Source organism: Camelus ferus, chromosome 9 (genome assembly GCF_009834535.1).
Source record: "Camelus ferus isolate YT-003-E chromosome 9, BCGSAC_Cfer_1.0, whole genome shotgun sequence".
NCBI classification, from domain to species: domain Eukaryota; kingdom Metazoa; phylum Chordata; class Mammalia; order Artiodactyla; family Camelidae; genus Camelus; species Camelus ferus.
Genome location: NC_045704.1, coordinates 28,741,537 through 28,760,313, shown reverse-complemented (window position 1 = coordinate 28,760,313; position 18,777 = coordinate 28,741,537). Strand labels below are relative to the sequence as shown.

The 18,777-nt window shown below is 38.3% G+C and overlaps 2 protein-coding genes across 5 annotated transcripts in view; one reads left to right on the top strand and one right to left on the bottom strand.

The window, feature by feature from the left end:
* The window catches only part of PHKB (phosphorylase kinase regulatory subunit beta), a 164,507-nt gene extending 148,895 nt beyond the window's left edge, over nucleotides 1-15,612 (bottom strand). For 2 of the 4 annotated variants that reach the window (XM_032486250.1, XM_032486251.1), the window contains exon 1: nucleotides 15,386-15,612. In XM_032486250.1, coding sequence (XP_032342141.1) covers nucleotides 15,386-15,452 — 67 coding nt within the window. In that variant the 5' untranslated portion in view covers nucleotides 15,453-15,612. Of the gene's footprint in view, nucleotides 1-13,057; nucleotides 13,171-15,385 lie in introns of all 4 variants that reach the window. The other 2 variants (XM_032486252.1, XM_032486253.1) reach the window with 2 other exon arrangements.
* A 16-nt stretch (nucleotides 15,613-15,628) lies between these two features.
* The window catches only part of ITFG1 (integrin alpha FG-GAP repeat containing 1), a 206,926-nt gene continuing 203,777 nt past the window's right edge, over nucleotides 15,629-18,777 (top strand). Inside the window, exons 1-2 of the mRNA XM_006191341.3 lie at nucleotides 15,629-15,973; nucleotides 17,668-17,740. Coding sequence (XP_006191403.2) covers nucleotides 15,763-15,973; nucleotides 17,668-17,740 — 284 coding nt within the window. The 5' untranslated portion in view covers nucleotides 15,629-15,762. The remainder of the gene's footprint in view (nucleotides 15,974-17,667; nucleotides 17,741-18,777) is intronic.

Genomic DNA, 18,777 nt, shown 5'->3' with positions numbered 1-18,777 from the left:
CAGTATATAACCTGCTTCCAAGGGAATGTTTGAAAAAATACTAAGTTGTTTTCCAAGTAATTCTTGTGTTGATCACTGCACGTTGTCCATGTTAGTTGTCACTGTAATTTGTCCATGTTAGCTGTGTAAGTGGACTGTTTCAGTCATCGTATACCTGGTGAATCTGTCCTTTACATAGATTTCATTTCCTTTTATTTCTGTTAGTTTAAGACAACTGCAATGCACAAGAATAAAAAGAGCGTTCTCCTATAAGTTAAATACATAATTACTGCTAGGCTATGACCTGATGAGGTCTAACATGAAAACATAGATTTCTCTCTAGCGTATTATGAGCAATGTGTTTCATACTTTTACAGAAAATTTTTTTTTATCATTTTTTATTCTGAAAACTTTTAAACTTACTCCAGAAGGCAAGATTTAAAAAGCTAATATTTCATACTACATTTAAAAGTGTATCATTTTGCTCTCCTTCAATACCACATTCCTGAAATTTAAATGCCAGGTTCAAATTTCTTGGTATCATAGGTAAAGTCTATACTGTGATAGACAAGGCCTATTAAAAAGCGTTGATCTTCCCTATGTGTAAAAAAGTAATGACTTACATTTTGATAAAAATGTAGATGAATAATCTATGTGATTTCTTTCATCTTCCCTTCAGGGAAAGTAAAAATCAGTACACAGAGACTGTTCAAGCTTTTTAAGCAAGGGGCAGAGGAAGTCAGAGCCATGCAGTTTGGCCCTGGAGATGCTGTTCACGGTTAAAAAACAATCAAGAGTGCCCTCATCAAGTCATAAAGTTATTACACACTATAGTCACTATCTTGCTTTGTTATGCTTGCTTTTTGAATTTGAATCTTTTTGGACTTGCCTAGTAGAGGAAACGTATTTAGTATGAAAATATGTTCTCATTCACAAACAGCTGGAAAATAAATTCACCAAATTTTATTTACCAGATTAAAAGGTGAAATGATTAGACAATGATTAGTGCTGGGAATTCCATTCTGTTTCGAAATTGCACTAATTCTTTCAGCATGATTCATTAATTCATTCAACTTTAAGTCCCCAACACCAAGCCCCGTATCAGGGGCTACTGACAAAAACTTACAACTGATTCAGTCTCCGATCTGAACAATTTCATAACTTAGAAAGGACATCAAAGATAAAAGAAGCATGTATAAAGGGCCATGGGAACCAGTAGAGAAATTAACTGAAGCCTGGGATGCAGAGGAAGGGGGCTGTCGGAACACATATAAAGATAAGAGATCACTGGAACAGAATAAAAGATTATGGGAGTGCATCAAGTTTACAGAGAAAGGAAAGTTTAACACAGAGGGAACCTAATGATAAAGGTACAGAAGCCAGAAAGAGTGTCCTGTCTGGGAACTGCAGATAGATTAGTATCACTGCAGCAGAGAATATAAGTGGGAGACGAGAGTGGAAAGGTATGCAGAAGTCCAACAGCGAAGGATGCTAAACAGCAGATTCCAGGTTTGCATTTTACCCTTTGAATAATGGAGAGCCACTGGGGAGGCTTATGAAAGGGCATCATATGATCTAAACTGTAAAAGATACCTGTTGGCAGTGTGAAAGACTGCAGAAAAGTGGTGAGCCCCAGGCACCCACTTTTGGTTAAAATATTCATCCTAGGGCCTTGAAGTAAGACAGTGACAGCAGGGATGCAGAGGAGAGGGAATATTCAAGAAATATCTAAAAGAAAAATTAGACTGAGGAAAGGCTTAAATTTGGTACAGGTCTTGGGTACAAATATCAGAATCATATACTGCAATACACGAGGGGAAACAGTCTAGTGATAACTTCTAAACTTCAAATAGTTTTTTATTCCCTCAAATAATAATAATTAACTTTACATCCTGTTAGGATTTTTTTTTTTAATCCTTGTGGTCACTGAGTAAATGATTTTTATCAAAGATACAAGCCAACTGAGAATTGGGATTAAGTGGGTAGAACAAATTAACTGAGCACCAATGTGCATTTCCATGAAAACGAGATAACATATCCAAATACACAGATCTCTGAACTGATAGAAACAGATAAAAACTCGTATTAAGATTCCACAAAGCAAAGATAATTACTCTTAGAAATATGTAAATTAAGGAAAAAAAGCTCATATTTTATTTTTTTGGATTTTTTAAAAAATATCTCTTTATGAAAGACATTTAACATGGAAAATGCTTTGTTATGAGGAGACTATTTAAAACATGTTTAACACAAACAAAACAAAAGGTAAAGTTCTAAAATCAACTAGCTTATATCAGCCATATTTAAAAGGGACTCAATTTGAATAGAAAAAAATCCCATCAAAGCAGAAAGAATATCAATAGAAATGATTAATGCTCTCTACCAGTGCCTAGCATAATACCAAGTGACATTATGTTTAAAAAAATAAGATTTTTAAAAAAATTATTTTTAAATAAAACACGTTTTAAAAATATATTTAGAAGTATGAAAATTCAAAATGTCACCCAATGGGGCATGGCTGTATATACTACATTTTGTCATGAGCAAAGCCTAATGATTAATGATATACAGTGCATTTCCTCTAGAGTTCCAGGTTTCTCACTACGAATTTCCAGACAAAGTCACCTAACCAAATCCGTAGCTCTAAACTGGTCAAAATCTAACAGTGTTTTCCACTTTGAAATCACTCAGCCATAGAATGCTCTGCTCTTCAAAACTTATTAAATATATTGCGTTTGCTTAAGTAGAGAGGATATGGTAAGGCCACCTACATTAAAACAGCAAGGTCTGTGGTCAAATTATATACATAGAAACACACACACACACACACACACACACACACACACACGCACGTACACTTCTTAAGACCTGTGTCAAAATTTCCATCCTTGAAATATGTCAGGAAATGTTTCTATCAAAACATTTAAAATCAAAGACCACAGTAAGCTCAGAGGTTTAGCCCACTGCCCTTAATTTTTCAAGTGTTAGATTCGTACAACTGCCATTGGTTACACAGATAAAATTCGTGATGGAAACATACTCAGAATACAGAAAGAAAAAACAAAGATGAAACTGAAATCATCCTAAATCAGAAGCTGTTAAAAGTTTAGGTGTAAATTACAAAAATAAATAAATAAATAAATAAATAAATAAATAAATAAATAAATAAATAAATAAATAAAAAGAATTTTAAAATAATAAAAAATAATAAGCTACCCTATAAGCTGAAAGCTCTATGGAAAAAACAGCCCCCTGACTAAAGCTACAGCAAGCCAGTCATCTTTTTGACATACTGATGATTTATAATCAACCATCAAATATTTATGACAAAACTTCAAAAATTAATGTAACCTAATAAAAAAAAAAGAATTTAAATTCTTCACTGGTTCAGTTGCTGAAGGATAGAAATGCAGTAAAGAATACAAGTTAAGCACCTGATATAATCAGAGTATGTGTTCAAAACACAACAGGAAGAGAACACATATATAACGGACTGCCCAAAGCACAAATGCCCAACCCAGAACCCTGTGCCTGTCCTTGCCAGTCTACATTCACAGCGTTAGCAATACGACTTGGTCCATCATACAAATAATAACATTCATACTCGATGATACCGATGATCAGGGCCTATGTATTTGCCAATACTTAGTTCTTAACTGTAAGATTTGAATTTTAAATGGCTGAAAAGGAAGGCCAGGGAAATAGTATGAGGTTATTTATAAAAAAGGGAGTACAACAATTACAACAATAAGCTTTTAAAAAATTGTATAATAAATCAAAAACTAATGATGGATATTCTGAAAGACAACAAAGAACACATGAGACACATATCAGAACCTACAAAAATGGTCAATTTTAATTATACACTTAAGATTCTGACTAGTTCTAGAAGTCACTTAATGTATCATATTTGTTCATCTTCAAAAAGCAACCCCCTCAAGAAACTTGTGAAACATGAACTGAAAGAGAAGCTATGAAATCAAGAAATTAAAATGAAGAATAGTTCTTTTTAAAGGACTAAGATTTAGTCATATCACTGTTGGTAAAAAGAAACAAAATCTGTAGGGAAAAAAAGGAACAAATAGTAATATTAAAAACAGCAATGTTTTCATCTTTTTAAAACCACTTCTAATCAAGGCAACCAAGGCCTAATATGACAAAAATGAAAACAAGTGTGAATTTATTACAAACATATCATAGAAAACTGTAATGAACCATCGCAAAGCATTCACCAAATTTTCCAGACCAAGTATATTTAACATGCAGTTACAATTTTCTTTTATTTGTTTTCTACTCAGGGATTATTTTCAAATCCGTTTTGGGTCTATTTTCAAGACTCAAAAATATCACAGAAGACAAGTCCTAACTGCACAAGTGTTTACCAATAAAAACAAACAAACAAAAATCTTCATATCTCCCACAAATTCTTATCTTTTAACAGGCAAATCAAATGTCTGTCTCTTTCAGCAAATATGGCAGCACCTTGTGTGGTTTTGCAGATTATTCCTCAGAAATAGAATAGTCAATCTGCCACTTTAAAATACGGACAGAGATTATCATAATGATATAAAAATAAGATACAGATCTATAAGAATTTACTATATAAACACACAGAAAATTTTCTGTTATATTGGGCCACATTCTAAAAGTTACTTTGTTGAGTCAAAAAGACCTTAAAAATGGTAGATAGAATCTAATGCATAATCAAGGTGCCACATTTTACGAATGCAGACTGATGACAGAGTCAATATTTGAACTTTCATAGCCATTCATTATCAAATGTGGACTGAGTGCCCCATATGCCCAGCAACGTGCACTAGGCTAGCTGTTAAACATAGAGATCAAGACATATAGCGCTTGGCCTCTGCCATTAGGCTGCTTCCTGCCTTCTCATCACTTTCCAGCTTATTTACAGAACAGCCAAAGGATCTTCATAAATTATTACTCAGGCTTTATTACTTCATTACTTCAAATTTTCAATAACTTTCCCTTCCATATCTAAAGGATCCCAATGCCCTGCTCCTCCCAGCCATCCTCTCTCTCCTATTGCTGTCATTCAGTGCTTTAACCTTTTATGATATTGTCCTCAAATATCCAGCTGTATCCCCAAGATCCTATCCTAGAATCCACTTCACCCCAACTTTTCACTTGCCTCCTATTGCCTCCTGCACCTCAAACATCACTTCCAGGGACACCTTCTCTGAAGTCCCATGCTAATCCTGCAGGAATAGAGAGCTGCAAGGGAATAACAGGATCAGTTCTTTTAGAACCACTCAGGTAAGAACTTGAAGAACAGACTGGCTAGAGAGGTGATACAACAGGAGGTCATACCTATATGCAGCAAAGTTAAGTAGGAAACAACTAGAAGAGGCCAGGAGAGAGTTAGACATTGTACGTATGCAAAAGCAATGAAGTCATCTTAATTTTTGCACAAAGTCCCATCGGGCTATGAGCTCGCTAAGACCAGTATCATATACAGTCACCCCTTGGTATCCACCATGGGGGATTGGTTCCACTACACCACCCCTGTTAAGGACACCAAAATCCGTGGATGCTCAAGTCCCTTAAATAAGATGGCATAGTACAGCCAGCCTTCTGCATCCACAGAATGCAGAACCCACGGGTACAGAGGGCCAAGTCTATTACTAACGTTCCACAATATCCTAAGTCCAATAAACATTAGCTAATTTGACACAAGTGAGAGAAGAGCAGTGAATATCGCTAAGATGCAAACAACAATCTATCATTCATTGATGGACTACTAGGCACTATGCATGCTGAAGAAGAAGGCTGCAATGGCTGGGAGCAACGGCTCTGGCTGAGTTTATCTCCTAGCTGTGTGACTTTATGTAAGTTACCTTACCTCTTGTATTTTGGTTTTTCAACAGAGATAGTCTTATAACACAGGTCTGCTGTTAGATTTAAAGAGAATACTACTTGTCACATATTACTCAATAAAAATTAGCTACTGAAATTGTCACTGTTGTCATCATCAACATAACCATTATCGTTATTATTCGTACCATTATAACCACTACGTACTTCACAGACATTATTTCATCCTCACAAATGAACTTACGAAGGATATACTCTTATTTCCTACTGTATAATTAGGGAAAGTAAGTGCAAAAGCAGTTCACATAGTTTAGAAGTTTCATACTGGGATTTGAGCCTAGTTTTATGAGTCTAAAGTCCATATACTAACCACATTATAACACTGAGTATCAAAAGGGGCAGGAAGGACTATGGTATGATAAGTAATATGATTTTCTAAGCAATATGATTTACTGAGCATTTATTATGCTCCAGGCACTCTTCCGGGCTCTAGGGATACAGGAATGAACAAAACAGATGAAGTCTCTTCTCTCATATGGGACAGGGAAGCTAAGAGAAAAATGTCAAATAGTAAGAAGTATACTACAGAAAATAAAAATTAAGAGTGATGTGTGCGAGGGCTGCTTAGACTCAGAAGGCAGAAAAGGCCTTTCTAAGAAGGTTAAGATATAAATCAAAATGATGACCAAAAGGAAGGATTTACCCAAATAGCAGGATAAGAGAGCATTTCAGGCAGAGGAAATAGCTGTAGCAGAGAGCCTAAATGAAAACAAATTGTGTCTTAAGGAACCAAAGCATGCCAGGCTGAAGAGCACTGGGGGAGAGAGGAGTATTCCATGAGGAGATCAGAGAAGTTGACAAGAGCCAGGTGTCCTAAGGTCACCCAAGGAAAGGGGCTGTGAATTTACTGCTAAAGGTAATGAAGGACTGCAGGAAAGTGACATGATCTGACTTCTATTTTTCTTTTTGCAATTTTTTATTGAAGTACAGTTGACTTACAATGTTAGTTTCAGGTGTACAGCAAAGGGATTCAGTTACACATATACATACATATATATTTTTTCTCTTCAGATTCTTTTCCATTGTTATATGTTATCACAAGAAACTGAATATAGTTCCCTGTGCTATATAGTAGGTCCTTGTTTATCTATTTTATACATAGTAATGTGTGTCTGTTAATCCCCAACTCCTAATTTACCCCTCCCTGCCCTTTCCCCTTTGGTAACCATAGTTTGTTTTCTATATCCATGAGTCTGTTATGGCATTATTTCATTCTTTTTATGGCTGAGTAGTACTCCATTCCATATATATATATCACATATATATGGTGTATATATATATATGTATCACATCTTCTTTATCCAGTCATCTGTTGATGGACATTTAGGTTGTTTCCATGTCTTGGCTATTGTAAAATAGTGCTCCTATGAACATTTGGATGCTTAAGTCTTTTTGAATTACAGTTCCCTCTGCATATATGCCCAGGAGTGAGATTGCTGGATGATACAGTAAGCCTATTTTTAGTTTATTAAGGAACCTCCACAGTATCCTCCAAAGTGGTTGCACTAATTTACATTCCTACTAACAGTATAGTAGGGTTCCTTTTTTTCCACATCCTGTCCAGCATTTATTATCTGTGGACTTTTTAATGATGGCCATTCTGACTTGCGCAAGTTGATACCTCACTGTAGTTCTGATTTGCATTTCTCTAATAATTAGCTATACTGAGCTAATTTTCATGTGCCTGTTGGCCATCTGGATAAGGAGAAATGTTTAGGTCTTCTGCCCATTTTTTGATTCAGTTGTTTGTTTGTTTTTTTTGATATTAAGCTGTATGAGCTGTTTGTATACTTTGGAAATTAGTCTTTTGTTGGTCATGTCATTTGCAAATATTTCCTCCCATTCTGTAAGTTGTTTCTTCATTTTGTTTAGGGTTTCCTTTGCTGTGCAAAAGCTTTTAAGTTCAATTAAGTCCCATTTGTTTACTTTTGCTTTTATTTCTGTTACTCTAGGAGCTGGTTCAAAAAAATATTGCTGAAATTTATGTGAGAGAGTGTTCTGCCTATGTTTTCTGCCTAGGAATTTTATAGTATCTGTTCTTACATTTAAGTTTTAAACCATTTTGAGTTTATTTTTGTAAATGGTGTAGAGAATATTCTAATTTCATTCTTTTACATGTAGCTGTCCAGTTATCCCAGCACCACTAATTCAAGAGACTATTTTTTGTTCACTGTATATTCCTGCATTCTTTGTCATAGAATAATTGAACATAAGTGTATGGGTTTACTTCTGGACTTTCTATCCTGTTCCATTGATCTATGTGTCTGTTTTTGTGCCAGATGCAGATGCAGAAAAAGCTTCTGATAAAGTTCAACATCCATTTATGATAAAAACTCTCCAGAAAGTGGGCAGAGAGGGAACATACCTTAACATAATAAAGGCCATATATGACAAACCCACAGCTAACATTATTCTCAATGGTGAAAAGCTGAAAGTATTTCCTCTAAGATCAAGAACAAGACAAGGATGTTCACTCTTACCACTTTTATTCAATATAGTTTTGGAAGCCCTACCCACAGCAATCAGAGAAGAAAAAGAAAAAAAAAAAAGGAATCCAAACTGGAAAAGAAGTAAAACTGTCACTATTTGCAGATGACATGATACTATATGTAGAAAATCCTAAAGAGGTTACCAGAAAACAACTAGAACTCATCAATGAATTTGGCAAAGCTACAGGATACAAAATTAATATACAGAAATCAATTGCATTTCTATACACTAACAATGAAATAGTAGAAAAAGAAATTAAGGAAACAATCCCATTTACCATCACATCAAAAACAATAAAATACCTAGGACTACCGATGTTAAGGAGGCAAAGGACCTGTACTCTGAAAATTGTAATCCACTGATGAAAGAAACTGAAGACGACACAAACCGATAGAAAGATAATACCGTTTTCTTGGACTGGAAGACTCAATATGGTTAAAATGGCCATACTACCCAAGGCAATATACAGATTCAGAGTAATCCCTATCAAATTGCTAATGACATTTTTCACAGAACTGGGACAAAAATTTTAAAAATTTGTATGGAAACACAAAAGACCCCGAATAGCCACAACAATCTTGAGAAAGAAGAACAGAGCTGGAGGAATCACACTCTCTGACTTCAGACTATACCACAAAGCTACAATAATCACAGCAGTATGGTACTGACTCAGATTTTTAAGAGATTCTTCTCACTGCTCGGTAGAGAATAGAGTACTGTGAGGCAGGAATATGAAGACAGGAAACTTGGCTATTTCAGTAGTTCACATCAGAGATGAAAGTGGCCTAGACTAGAGAGGTAGGAGTACAGTTGGAGAAAAAGAGGCAGATTTTGGTATATGTTTCTGAAACTGGAATAGATTTACAAATAAACTGAATAAAAAAGAGTGAAGGAATGAGGAATAATGTCTGTATTTTTATCTTAGCGGCTGGAAGAATAATGCTTCAGTTTATTGAAATGAAGAAGATTTAAGCAGGCATACATTGGGGTGGTAGGAATAGAATTAGAAAATGAAAGTTCTGCTTTGGCCATGTGAGATGTCTATCATATACACCCATTTGGAAATGTTCAGCAAGCACCTAGATTAGAAACAGGAATTCTGGGGTGTTCCTCTTACTCTTTCTCTGGCTTCACAGAAGACTGAAGATAAAGAAAACAGCAAGAGGAAAAAAGAGTTTATAGGATACACAATTTGAGTATTTTGTAACATCTAAAGCAGTGAGACGAGCCATTGTACTCTTCAAGAAATCATTTCACTTATAAAATCTGAAGAATCATCTTTGCTGAGGATAATGACACAGAAAGAAAGTAAGCTTTAAGGTCAATGAGATTCATGTCAAGGGAGTTAAGCCATATCATATAGCTTCTATTTCCTAAATCTTGTAAGATTACAGGGCAGGACTGAGTAAAAAGAGATCAGAGCTCCCAGCAGGATACAATTTACAAGTTCTTCTGAAAATTCCACCTTACTTGAACGGAACCCGCTGCACACCCAACGTAACACAAAAATATCTTCTAACTATATGTAAAATAATGACTGGTCTCCTTGCTGTGTGACAGAAGTTTCCACAGAAACTTTCAGAAACAATTGCTTTAGATTTGTATGATTATTGACAAAAAAGAAATGGACTTAGATTAAAATGAGAGATAGATTCTGGGTAATCTGATTTCATCTAATTGCATTTTAGCATAACAAGTTTTCTTAATCAAATGGCTACTATGAGGGTAAATATCAAAATGAGGGAAAGAAATAAGCAACACTGTCTGCTTTTGTAAATTCTACTCTTAAATACACACCAGCAACATTGTAAAAGACATGATTTTTTGGAAAGATGAAAAATAAAGTGTATTGGGCAGCTACTGAATATCAAGTGTTTTGCATATAGTATCTTATATAATCCTCATAATAATCCCTACAGATAAGTTTTATTATCCTTATTCTTATAGAGAAAGAAACCAAGTTTCAAAAATGTAAAGCAACTTACTCAAGATCAGAGATAGTAAGAACACAGAGCCAGGACTAGAATCAGGCAGAGCTGAACACAAAATGTGTGCTTTCCTCAGACTCTTAAAAGGGGCCATGACCTATAACAGTCCAGGAAACTCAGGTCTACAGTCTCTTTAACCTTTTTGATCCCTTGACTGATAAACTAGGCTGAAAACAAGGCTGCTAAATAAACACCTAAAAAGAGAGTGTCAGACACACAAAATAAAAAGTTGAGTTCTGCCCAGAACATACCAGGTATTGATATGCCCAACGAATCAAATTAATCAAAGAACCTAAAAAGAAGTAAGTAAAAATAAAAACTCAGGTCACATGCTGAGCCAAGACAGAGATAAGCCAATGGTTCATTTCAAGGAGTAATTTTTAAATTATCTATTCTTCTAAGAATAAAAGTAAAAATGCAAGATATGTCTTACCTCATCACAAAATGTCGTAACAATTACTACAAAAAACTGAACTGTAATGCCAATGTGATTGCTACAGTTGACCAACTCTGCTAACCTAATGTATAACTGAAGTAGTCAAAAGAAAAATGGAAGTAATCTCAGTTACTGAATGCTACACTCGTTCCCTAATAGCTGACACATTAGCAGTCCCAGCACAACTCAAGCATGCACACACAGAAACACAGGACACACTAAATTTAATAATGAGTAGAAATAAAGAACAAAAATAGCAGAAACAAATCTAGGAAGAATAAGGAAGGTTAAAATGCCTAAACAATCTAGGCATACTGGAAACCAATTTTCCAAAATCAAGGTATTGGCTTTCATCTTTGGTAACATTTGATAGTTTCTAGTCAAAAGTACCAGGGAAAAGCTCAGCTGTGAACACAAGATATGCTTTAAAATGACTGTTAAATGAAATCACACCATAAAATACTCTCCTCCAAAGATAACGTCCAAGGAACTACCATAGGGGAAAACAAATCATTTTCCAACATAAATGCAGTGTTTCTAAATTAGCAGATAAACTATAATGCAAACCACTCTATTTAACAGATAAAAGGTTTAAGTATTTCTTTAGTCATCACTAAGTTTTGGTTAGACAAACCCCAAATGTAAATATTGAAAGTAATTTATAAGAAATCCATCTTTTAAATGGCTTATAATAATCAAGTTTGGTGTTTTTTCTATTTTGTTTCTTGCTGTTCTCTATTTAGATTTAATAATATAGTATTGGAAAAACTTCCCGTATATGCCTCTAAACATTCCATGTAATGTTACAGCATAGATCTTGCATTTTGAAACTTTCTGAACTACAGATGCATAAAAGCGTATCTTTAGCATTCCATCTTCCTATAACTACTGAATGACTCTTCTAGTGAAAACCCATCAACCTCTTACTAGGAAAGCCAAGATGGAAAACAGCCTGGTGCTTAAAAGAAAGCACAGTTCAAAGCTGTTATGTCCTCTTGTTCTCTTAGTTCACAGATTAAATCAGAAATCAACTGGCAGTGTTACATATAATATACTATCCTGTCATTTAGCAGATGACAGCTGAAGACACGGATCATTTTTGTTTCTTAAAGTATATACTTTGTTTTCTCCTGTTTGCAACTCTTCCCTAAGCTAGCTCCGATTTGTTTTCTTTTAAGATTTTCCACCTCCACCTTGCCAAAACAGGACTTGAAATATAAATGGAAAAAAGGGAGAGAACCATTTCTGATGGTTATGGTGAAGCCAAAAAGAAAGAATTTTTCACTGTCACTGTTTGGACTGGCTCATCTTACATTTACTTATTACTGAGTCCTGAGGCTTAAATATTCTGTTTAAGGCACATTAGAGACAAAGCAGTCTCTTGCCAAAAGGCTTTTCCCAGTGTTCACACTGGGAAAAATGGTTTTAAACGGCCCAAAGTGAGTTGCAACCCACAGGAAAAAGTCTAAAAGTCTATAGTCTTCATTTTAGCTCTATGGCCACTTAACAAAGCCCTTTTCTTCTTCCGGAAAGAGAGACTGGACACATTCAAAGGCCTGGGTTCCCAGTGGGAACCCATACATAGTCTTCCCTGGATACACGGACCTCTTCTGAATTGTTTTCAAAATCCTAGGCACTCAACTGAGGAGCAACTGCACAGCTTTCATCCAGCCTACAGAGGTTCTCACCAGCACGACAGTCTAAGAGCCACTGCGCCAACATCTCCTCTAGTCCTTTCACCAGGAAGCCATGAGATGGAAGGCAAAGCACAAGGCCTTGAAACCTAACAGTCTCAGGACCTAGAGCAAGCTGTTTCTACTCTGTGGGCTTCTGTTTCCTGTCTATGAAAATGTATATAAAAATATCTACTTCTCAGGGAGTTGATGAAGAGAAAATAATTGGGACACTGATCAAAAATGTCTAATTCATTAGCTATCTGTATTAAGCAAGAAGACAAAAATCATTAAGGAAACTTCTTATGTGCCAATTTGACAATTAAGGCTCCAAGACACTGAGAAACTGCCCCTGGTCAAACAGAAGGAGCGTCAAGGCAGAGGCTCCACTCTGCACTGCCCACGCCTCTCACAACACCACAGGCCACATTCAACATACAGTGCAAACCTGAGCCCTGCAATAGCAGAAATGGTGCTCAGACTTGGGTCCATCAAAGGGAAAATAAAGCCAAAATGATATCCTATGGTGACATCAATCTTCAGAAACAAAGATATTTAAAATGACCAAGTGACCCTTTTGGGGTCTACACACTTACCAGACCTTAAGAAAGCTGGTGGAGAAGAGACGACTGCATCAGGTGAGCTGGCCATTTCAAACTGTTGACTCTAATCATAAGCGTCGCAGGCTAAACTATAGCAATTTTCAAAACTGTTTAGTGAAGGTTAGAAGCAATCAGCATTAGATTAATTAAAAGCAGTGTGAGCAGTTATTAACATGATGCAGTATGCAACAAAGACAATAATTGAGGATCCTTATAATTTTATTTTCTCTTTTATGACTTGAGAATTTGATTTTCTTTGCTTTGATAAATTACATTTGCTTACATGGATGAGGCAGGAAATACATAATAGCCATTTACTAAACATTACATAAAAGTAGCCTCCTTTGTTGAGCAGGGAAGTGATTATGCTACTATGTAACAATGCTCAGAACTTTGCAGTGGCGTCTATATCAGAGTCAGGTTAGTCCAAGTTTCAAACAAAACTCAGTTCTTCTAAAAGTAACAAACAGAATCAGGGTGATTGCCTTGAATGACACAGGAAGTCAACAATTCACTCAAGGAACTTTATAGTCTACACTTCATAGTTACCAGAAGAATCTGAAACTTCAACTAATTGGAGGGATGACTTCAAATGGTATCTCCTTCACTGCTGTGATGCTCCAAAACAAAGGAATTAGTCTAACATTTACACTATGTGCTCAACTAGTTTGTACATGAAACTGGATTTAAGTTACTACATTCAACAACAGTTGAATGTTAATAGTTAAATAAAATTTGAATTCTTTTCTCAGTTAAGAAAGAGAAGGTAGGTTTTCAAAGCTTACTGTTATGACATGCAGTTCAGAGGAAATAAGAACGAAGAGGAAAATAAACTCTGTATGTTTATTAAAGGAAAAGAGAAATGCTTTAAAATTTTATGTTGAGGGTAGAGCTCAGTTCCCTGTAAGAAAACTCCAGTTACTCTCTTTGACCAGATGTTATTAACCTAATAACACTTTTTATAGCCCAGATAGACTCATAGTGGTCAGCTCAATACTTCAATATGACACAAAACGTTTGAGAAACAAAAACGTGACTATTCTAAGTAAATGTATTGACTCCAAAGTATACTAAAGACTAATTTTTGAAAAATTCTCTCATACTTAAGTGGTAGTTTTGGTTTAACCCTAAGTAAATAAGTGCACAACTTTTTCAAGGTTTAAAAAGAATGAAATAAACAACAAAGTTAGGGTGAATTTCTCCTGTATGATTTATGAAATTAGACACTTTCTTCAAATTAAAAACAAAACATCGTGCACAACAAACAACTAAGAACGTCATAAATGGGAAAACCCGAAATATAACAGGAAATAATCGAGGAAAAAACAAACAAAAAGGCCAAAATATAATGGTAAATAGCTGACTTTCAATGCAAATGCAGTTAGTTTTCCTACGGTTACGCGTTTCATTGTTCTTAGATTATCAACTTTGACATTAGCATCTCCCATCACTAATTTATATAGTAACATCAATCTTCTAAAAGGAAAGATTGTTAGTTGAAGACTTGTCATTTCCCATCTTTCCTGTTTATAGGGACACTTTAAGTTCAAGATTACGTCCAGCCAGCCAGGAATAAGGGAAGTTTCAATCCTGGCTCTCAGATGAGTTATCAGGCACAAGTGCTAACTTCCAAGTCGTGACTTTGCAATTTTAACAAGTCAGCTCAGGACACTTGAACCGTTTGTTGTAACTGCCTGCGCAGCGTATTCTGACCCACGTGGCCTTGGGTTTGAGAGCCACAACTGGGAACTATGCGGCCCGGGGCCACTTGCCCAGGAAAGGGGCCCACTTCCTTCTGAGCCCTAACTACGCTCAACATGACCTCCTTCGTGGCCTGAGGCCACGTCCCCATCATTTTCTGCCACATAGATAACTGGCTAGAGCTCAGAACTTGTGAGTAATGTGAATGGGAGATATGAAACAAGGTAATGAGCTGCCGCCGGTTTTCTAGGACCAGAAAATAGTCATATTCAAGAATGACTTTCGGGGAGGAATATACGTAGGGAGAACACTCCAGGCCGCCGCCTGATTTCTAAGACAGAAGCCTCCAGGCGAAGTCGGCACCACCACTTACTTTCCGAGGGGGAACACACACGAAGTAGAGTTGAGGGAACATAACGGAGTAAAGGTGGGCCAACCACCTAATTTCTAGACATGGGGCGGAGACATCAAAAGGAAGGCAGGGACCACCGCTTGCTTTCCAAGGGTAAACACGCGAGCACACGTTCTTTCCAGGACACCCGTCTGCCTCCCGCCCAAGGCGCCTGCGGGGTAGCACCGCCCACGGTGCGGGGGAAGGAGTGGCGCCCCAGCCAGTCAAACCTGAGCGCTTGGTCCGGGCTCTCCGCTCCAAGACCTTCCAGTTTACTTCGGCCACGAGCCCCGCCATCGCGCTCGGGCCGCCGCCTCGGCCACCACCCCCGGGGCCGCCTGTCAACTCCGCCCAGCCGGCCCCGCCCCCCCCGCGCGACACTGTCGGGAGGCGCGCCGGCCGGAAGTGAGCGCGAGGGCGAGCTTCAGCCCAGCTCCGCGGAACTCCGAGCGTCAGAGGGGCGGCCCTCGGGGAGAGGGCGAGGGGACCTGGCTACCGATCGTACGGGCGTCGGGCTGCGCCCTTGCTCTCGAGGCCGGCGTCACGGTGCTTTCCGGCTGCCGTCAAGCGCGGCAGTGGGCCGGCGGGCGGGGGCCGAGAGGCTGCCATGGCGGCGGCGGGCCGGCTGCCGGGCTCCTCCTGGGTGTTGCTGGCGCTGCTGCTCTGGGGGCTCGCGCTGCTGGGAGTCGGGCCGGCCCCGGCGCGGGCGCTGCACAACGTCACGGCCGAGCTCTTTGGGGCCGAGGCCTGGGGCACCCTGGCGGCCTTCGGAGACCTCAACTCTGACAAGCAGACGGACCTCTTCGTCCTGCGGGAAAGTCAGTGCTTGCCCGGCCCTCCCTCTGTCCGCGTGCCCCTCTCGCTGTTCCCCACACCCTGTGCCTGGACGGCCAGTCCTCTTGCATTTCCCGGCCTTTCTGTATCAGCCTTGTCTCTCTCCCTTATCTCCAGCATCTTTTGACAGCTTGCCGGTATTCTCCATCTTTTCTGAACCCAGGTCCTGGCCCGGCCGCTCCACAGTTTGATTCACCCCTACAAGCCCTGGAAGCTCCCCGGTTGTTGTGTTTCCTGAGAAGTCCGCGGCCTTCACTCACGCACCCCGTCCTCTTCATGGAATCACCTGCCTTCCGAAGTCCTTCCTGATTCCCCGTAGTCTTTATAGTTTGCGCCTTTTGCCTCTCAAGTCCCCTTCATTACTGTCTGTTTTACTTTCTCCAGCCTCCCACTTTGATGAACTGGAAAAGGTGCAACTGACAATTTCCTCTTATAGGGGATTTCTCCCTGCCTCACTGACCTAATTCACACGCCTCTCCCTCTGTCAGCGTCCCAGGCTTCTTGAAAACTACTGTAGTAGCCCTCCCAAGGCCCTAAACACTCCACAGCTCAAACAAGCATTTTGCAGGGACCAGTAGTAAACCCAGCGTCTCCTTGGGAAAAGATTCTCAAACTGCAGGTTTTTCTCTCTTCTGAGCTGCCTAGTCTTTGCAAAAAAACTTGCTTGCTTTGGTCACCATCCTTCTATTTCAAATCTCTTCTTTCTTTGCCAGCTTGAGATTCTTGGGAGTTCTTTGTTTTAATCATCACTAAACAAACTTTTTTGTAGGTCGTGATGCTGACAATTGGCATTAGACCGTCTTAGTGTTTGTTCTTGAATACCCACAAAGCAGGTACTATTTAAGGTCAAGGCTGTGAAGGAAGGAAGTGAAGCTCTTACGCAGAATTTGACTGACAAGATCTTGTCCTGGATTTCTTGGGGCCCTTGCCAGGACCTGAGAGGCTCTTGTGGACCCTGGATATTTTCCTTTCTCTGTATGACTGTCTATTGCAAGGAGGGTACATACTGTCTAACCTGTAGCTACGCTGTCCAAACTGGGAACAGAGACTCTCCCCTTAACTTTAAAGATGCCTTGTGTTTGATTAAACAATTTGAAAAGTCTGTTCCAATGAGTGCTCATTGAGCTCCAAAAACACATCAACCTGGGAGATGGTTCTGTCAGAGCCACAAAAGGGTGGTCTTGGAGGAGTCAGTGTTTTCTGCTTTAATACAAAAAAATCATGTCCTTGTTACTAGTCAGATAACTACAAATTGGAGTTCCCTGTGCCCTTGGTGTGATGCAGCTGTGTGATGAACTGAAGCGATTTATAAAGGGCTGAGTTGTCAGTTTGGGGGAAAAAAGTCTTGACATATACTATAGTTATAAAGCATGTTCTTTTTGTGCTTCTTTTAAGTCAGTCTACCTGACTCTTGGCAGAAGCCATTGGCCCCAGTTTGTCTTGCGCAACTATGTTTTCCCATGTTCATCTTTACAGTTTCTCTGCTGCTTTGAATATTGAGTTTGTAATACACTATTAGGAATCCCCATCCCATTAGTCTAAAAGGACTGACCTTGAAATAGCTAACGAACTAGAGTGAAATAAAAGTTTTCTTGTTGAGAGCAGTGCCCAGAAAGCTGCTTGTAACCACTTGTAACCATTGGGAAACATTTTTCTAATATGTATTCCCTTCTTTTAGGAAATGATTTAATCGTCTTTTTGGCAGACCAGAACGCACCCTATTTTAAACCCAAAGTAGAAGTATCCTTGAAGTAAGTACAAATGTATTTGTTTCTATACAACCGTCATTAGTATAATAATAGATATACAATAACTAGTTGAATTATCTTTGAAATCAATTTTACTCTAATGTGATGTGATACAGAACCACTAGTCATGAGGTATGAGTAACAAGTGATTTGTTAGGAAAATCAGTGAGCATACCAAAAGTTCAAAAATGATTTACTTTAAAAAATAAACAATTTTGACTGGATTCAGTTCTCTTCCTTCATTAGCAACCTCCAGTCCCTTGCAATCAGATATGCTTTCTCAAATGTCTTGGGAATTGTCCCTCATCCTGAGTGTTCCTGTGGGAGCGGCTCTCTCATAGACTCATCGTGTCAACTGTGTGTTTTGTGGGTGGTGGGAGGGAGAAGTTTGCACTGGGGTCAGTGACCTCTGTTCTAATTTTTTTGTTTATTGACTAATATGTAGTGACTCACAGGTGACTAATAGGTGATTTGGAGGAAATTCAAGTCAAGCTGAATTTTTCAAATGTTCAAATAATAGTTCTATGTGTTTTTTTTTTTTAATATGATTTGCATTGCATAAAACACACTGACCCTCAGTGAGCCAATACAGTTTTGAAACTACGAGAAGCAAGGATTGATTGCTGATGGGTTCAGTGAGGAAGAGATGAGTCAGCACAGGCTAAAGTGGCAGCTTCTAGAAAGTCATGGAACTTGAGCTTGACCTTAAGATAAGTAAAATTTAAGTGAGGGCTTTCAAGTTTGGGAACACAGTGTTAACAAGAGATGGCAGTAGAAACAGAATGTTGTGAAGAGGAGATGGAGAGATTTGCCTGGCAGAAGTGGAAGGTACACTTTGGAGAGTTATGGACCAGAAAGATGGGATCAAGTCAGACTAGGAACCTTCATAAATATCAGAAAGAATTGAACTAATTCCCGTGAGAAGTGGGGAATGATTGCAAGTCCTTGTTTAAAGGAGAGGTGATGAAAATGGTATTTTAAATTGATTTGATTTACTTGTTAACCCTGTGCAGGAAGAATTGGTATGTAGAAAGATTAGC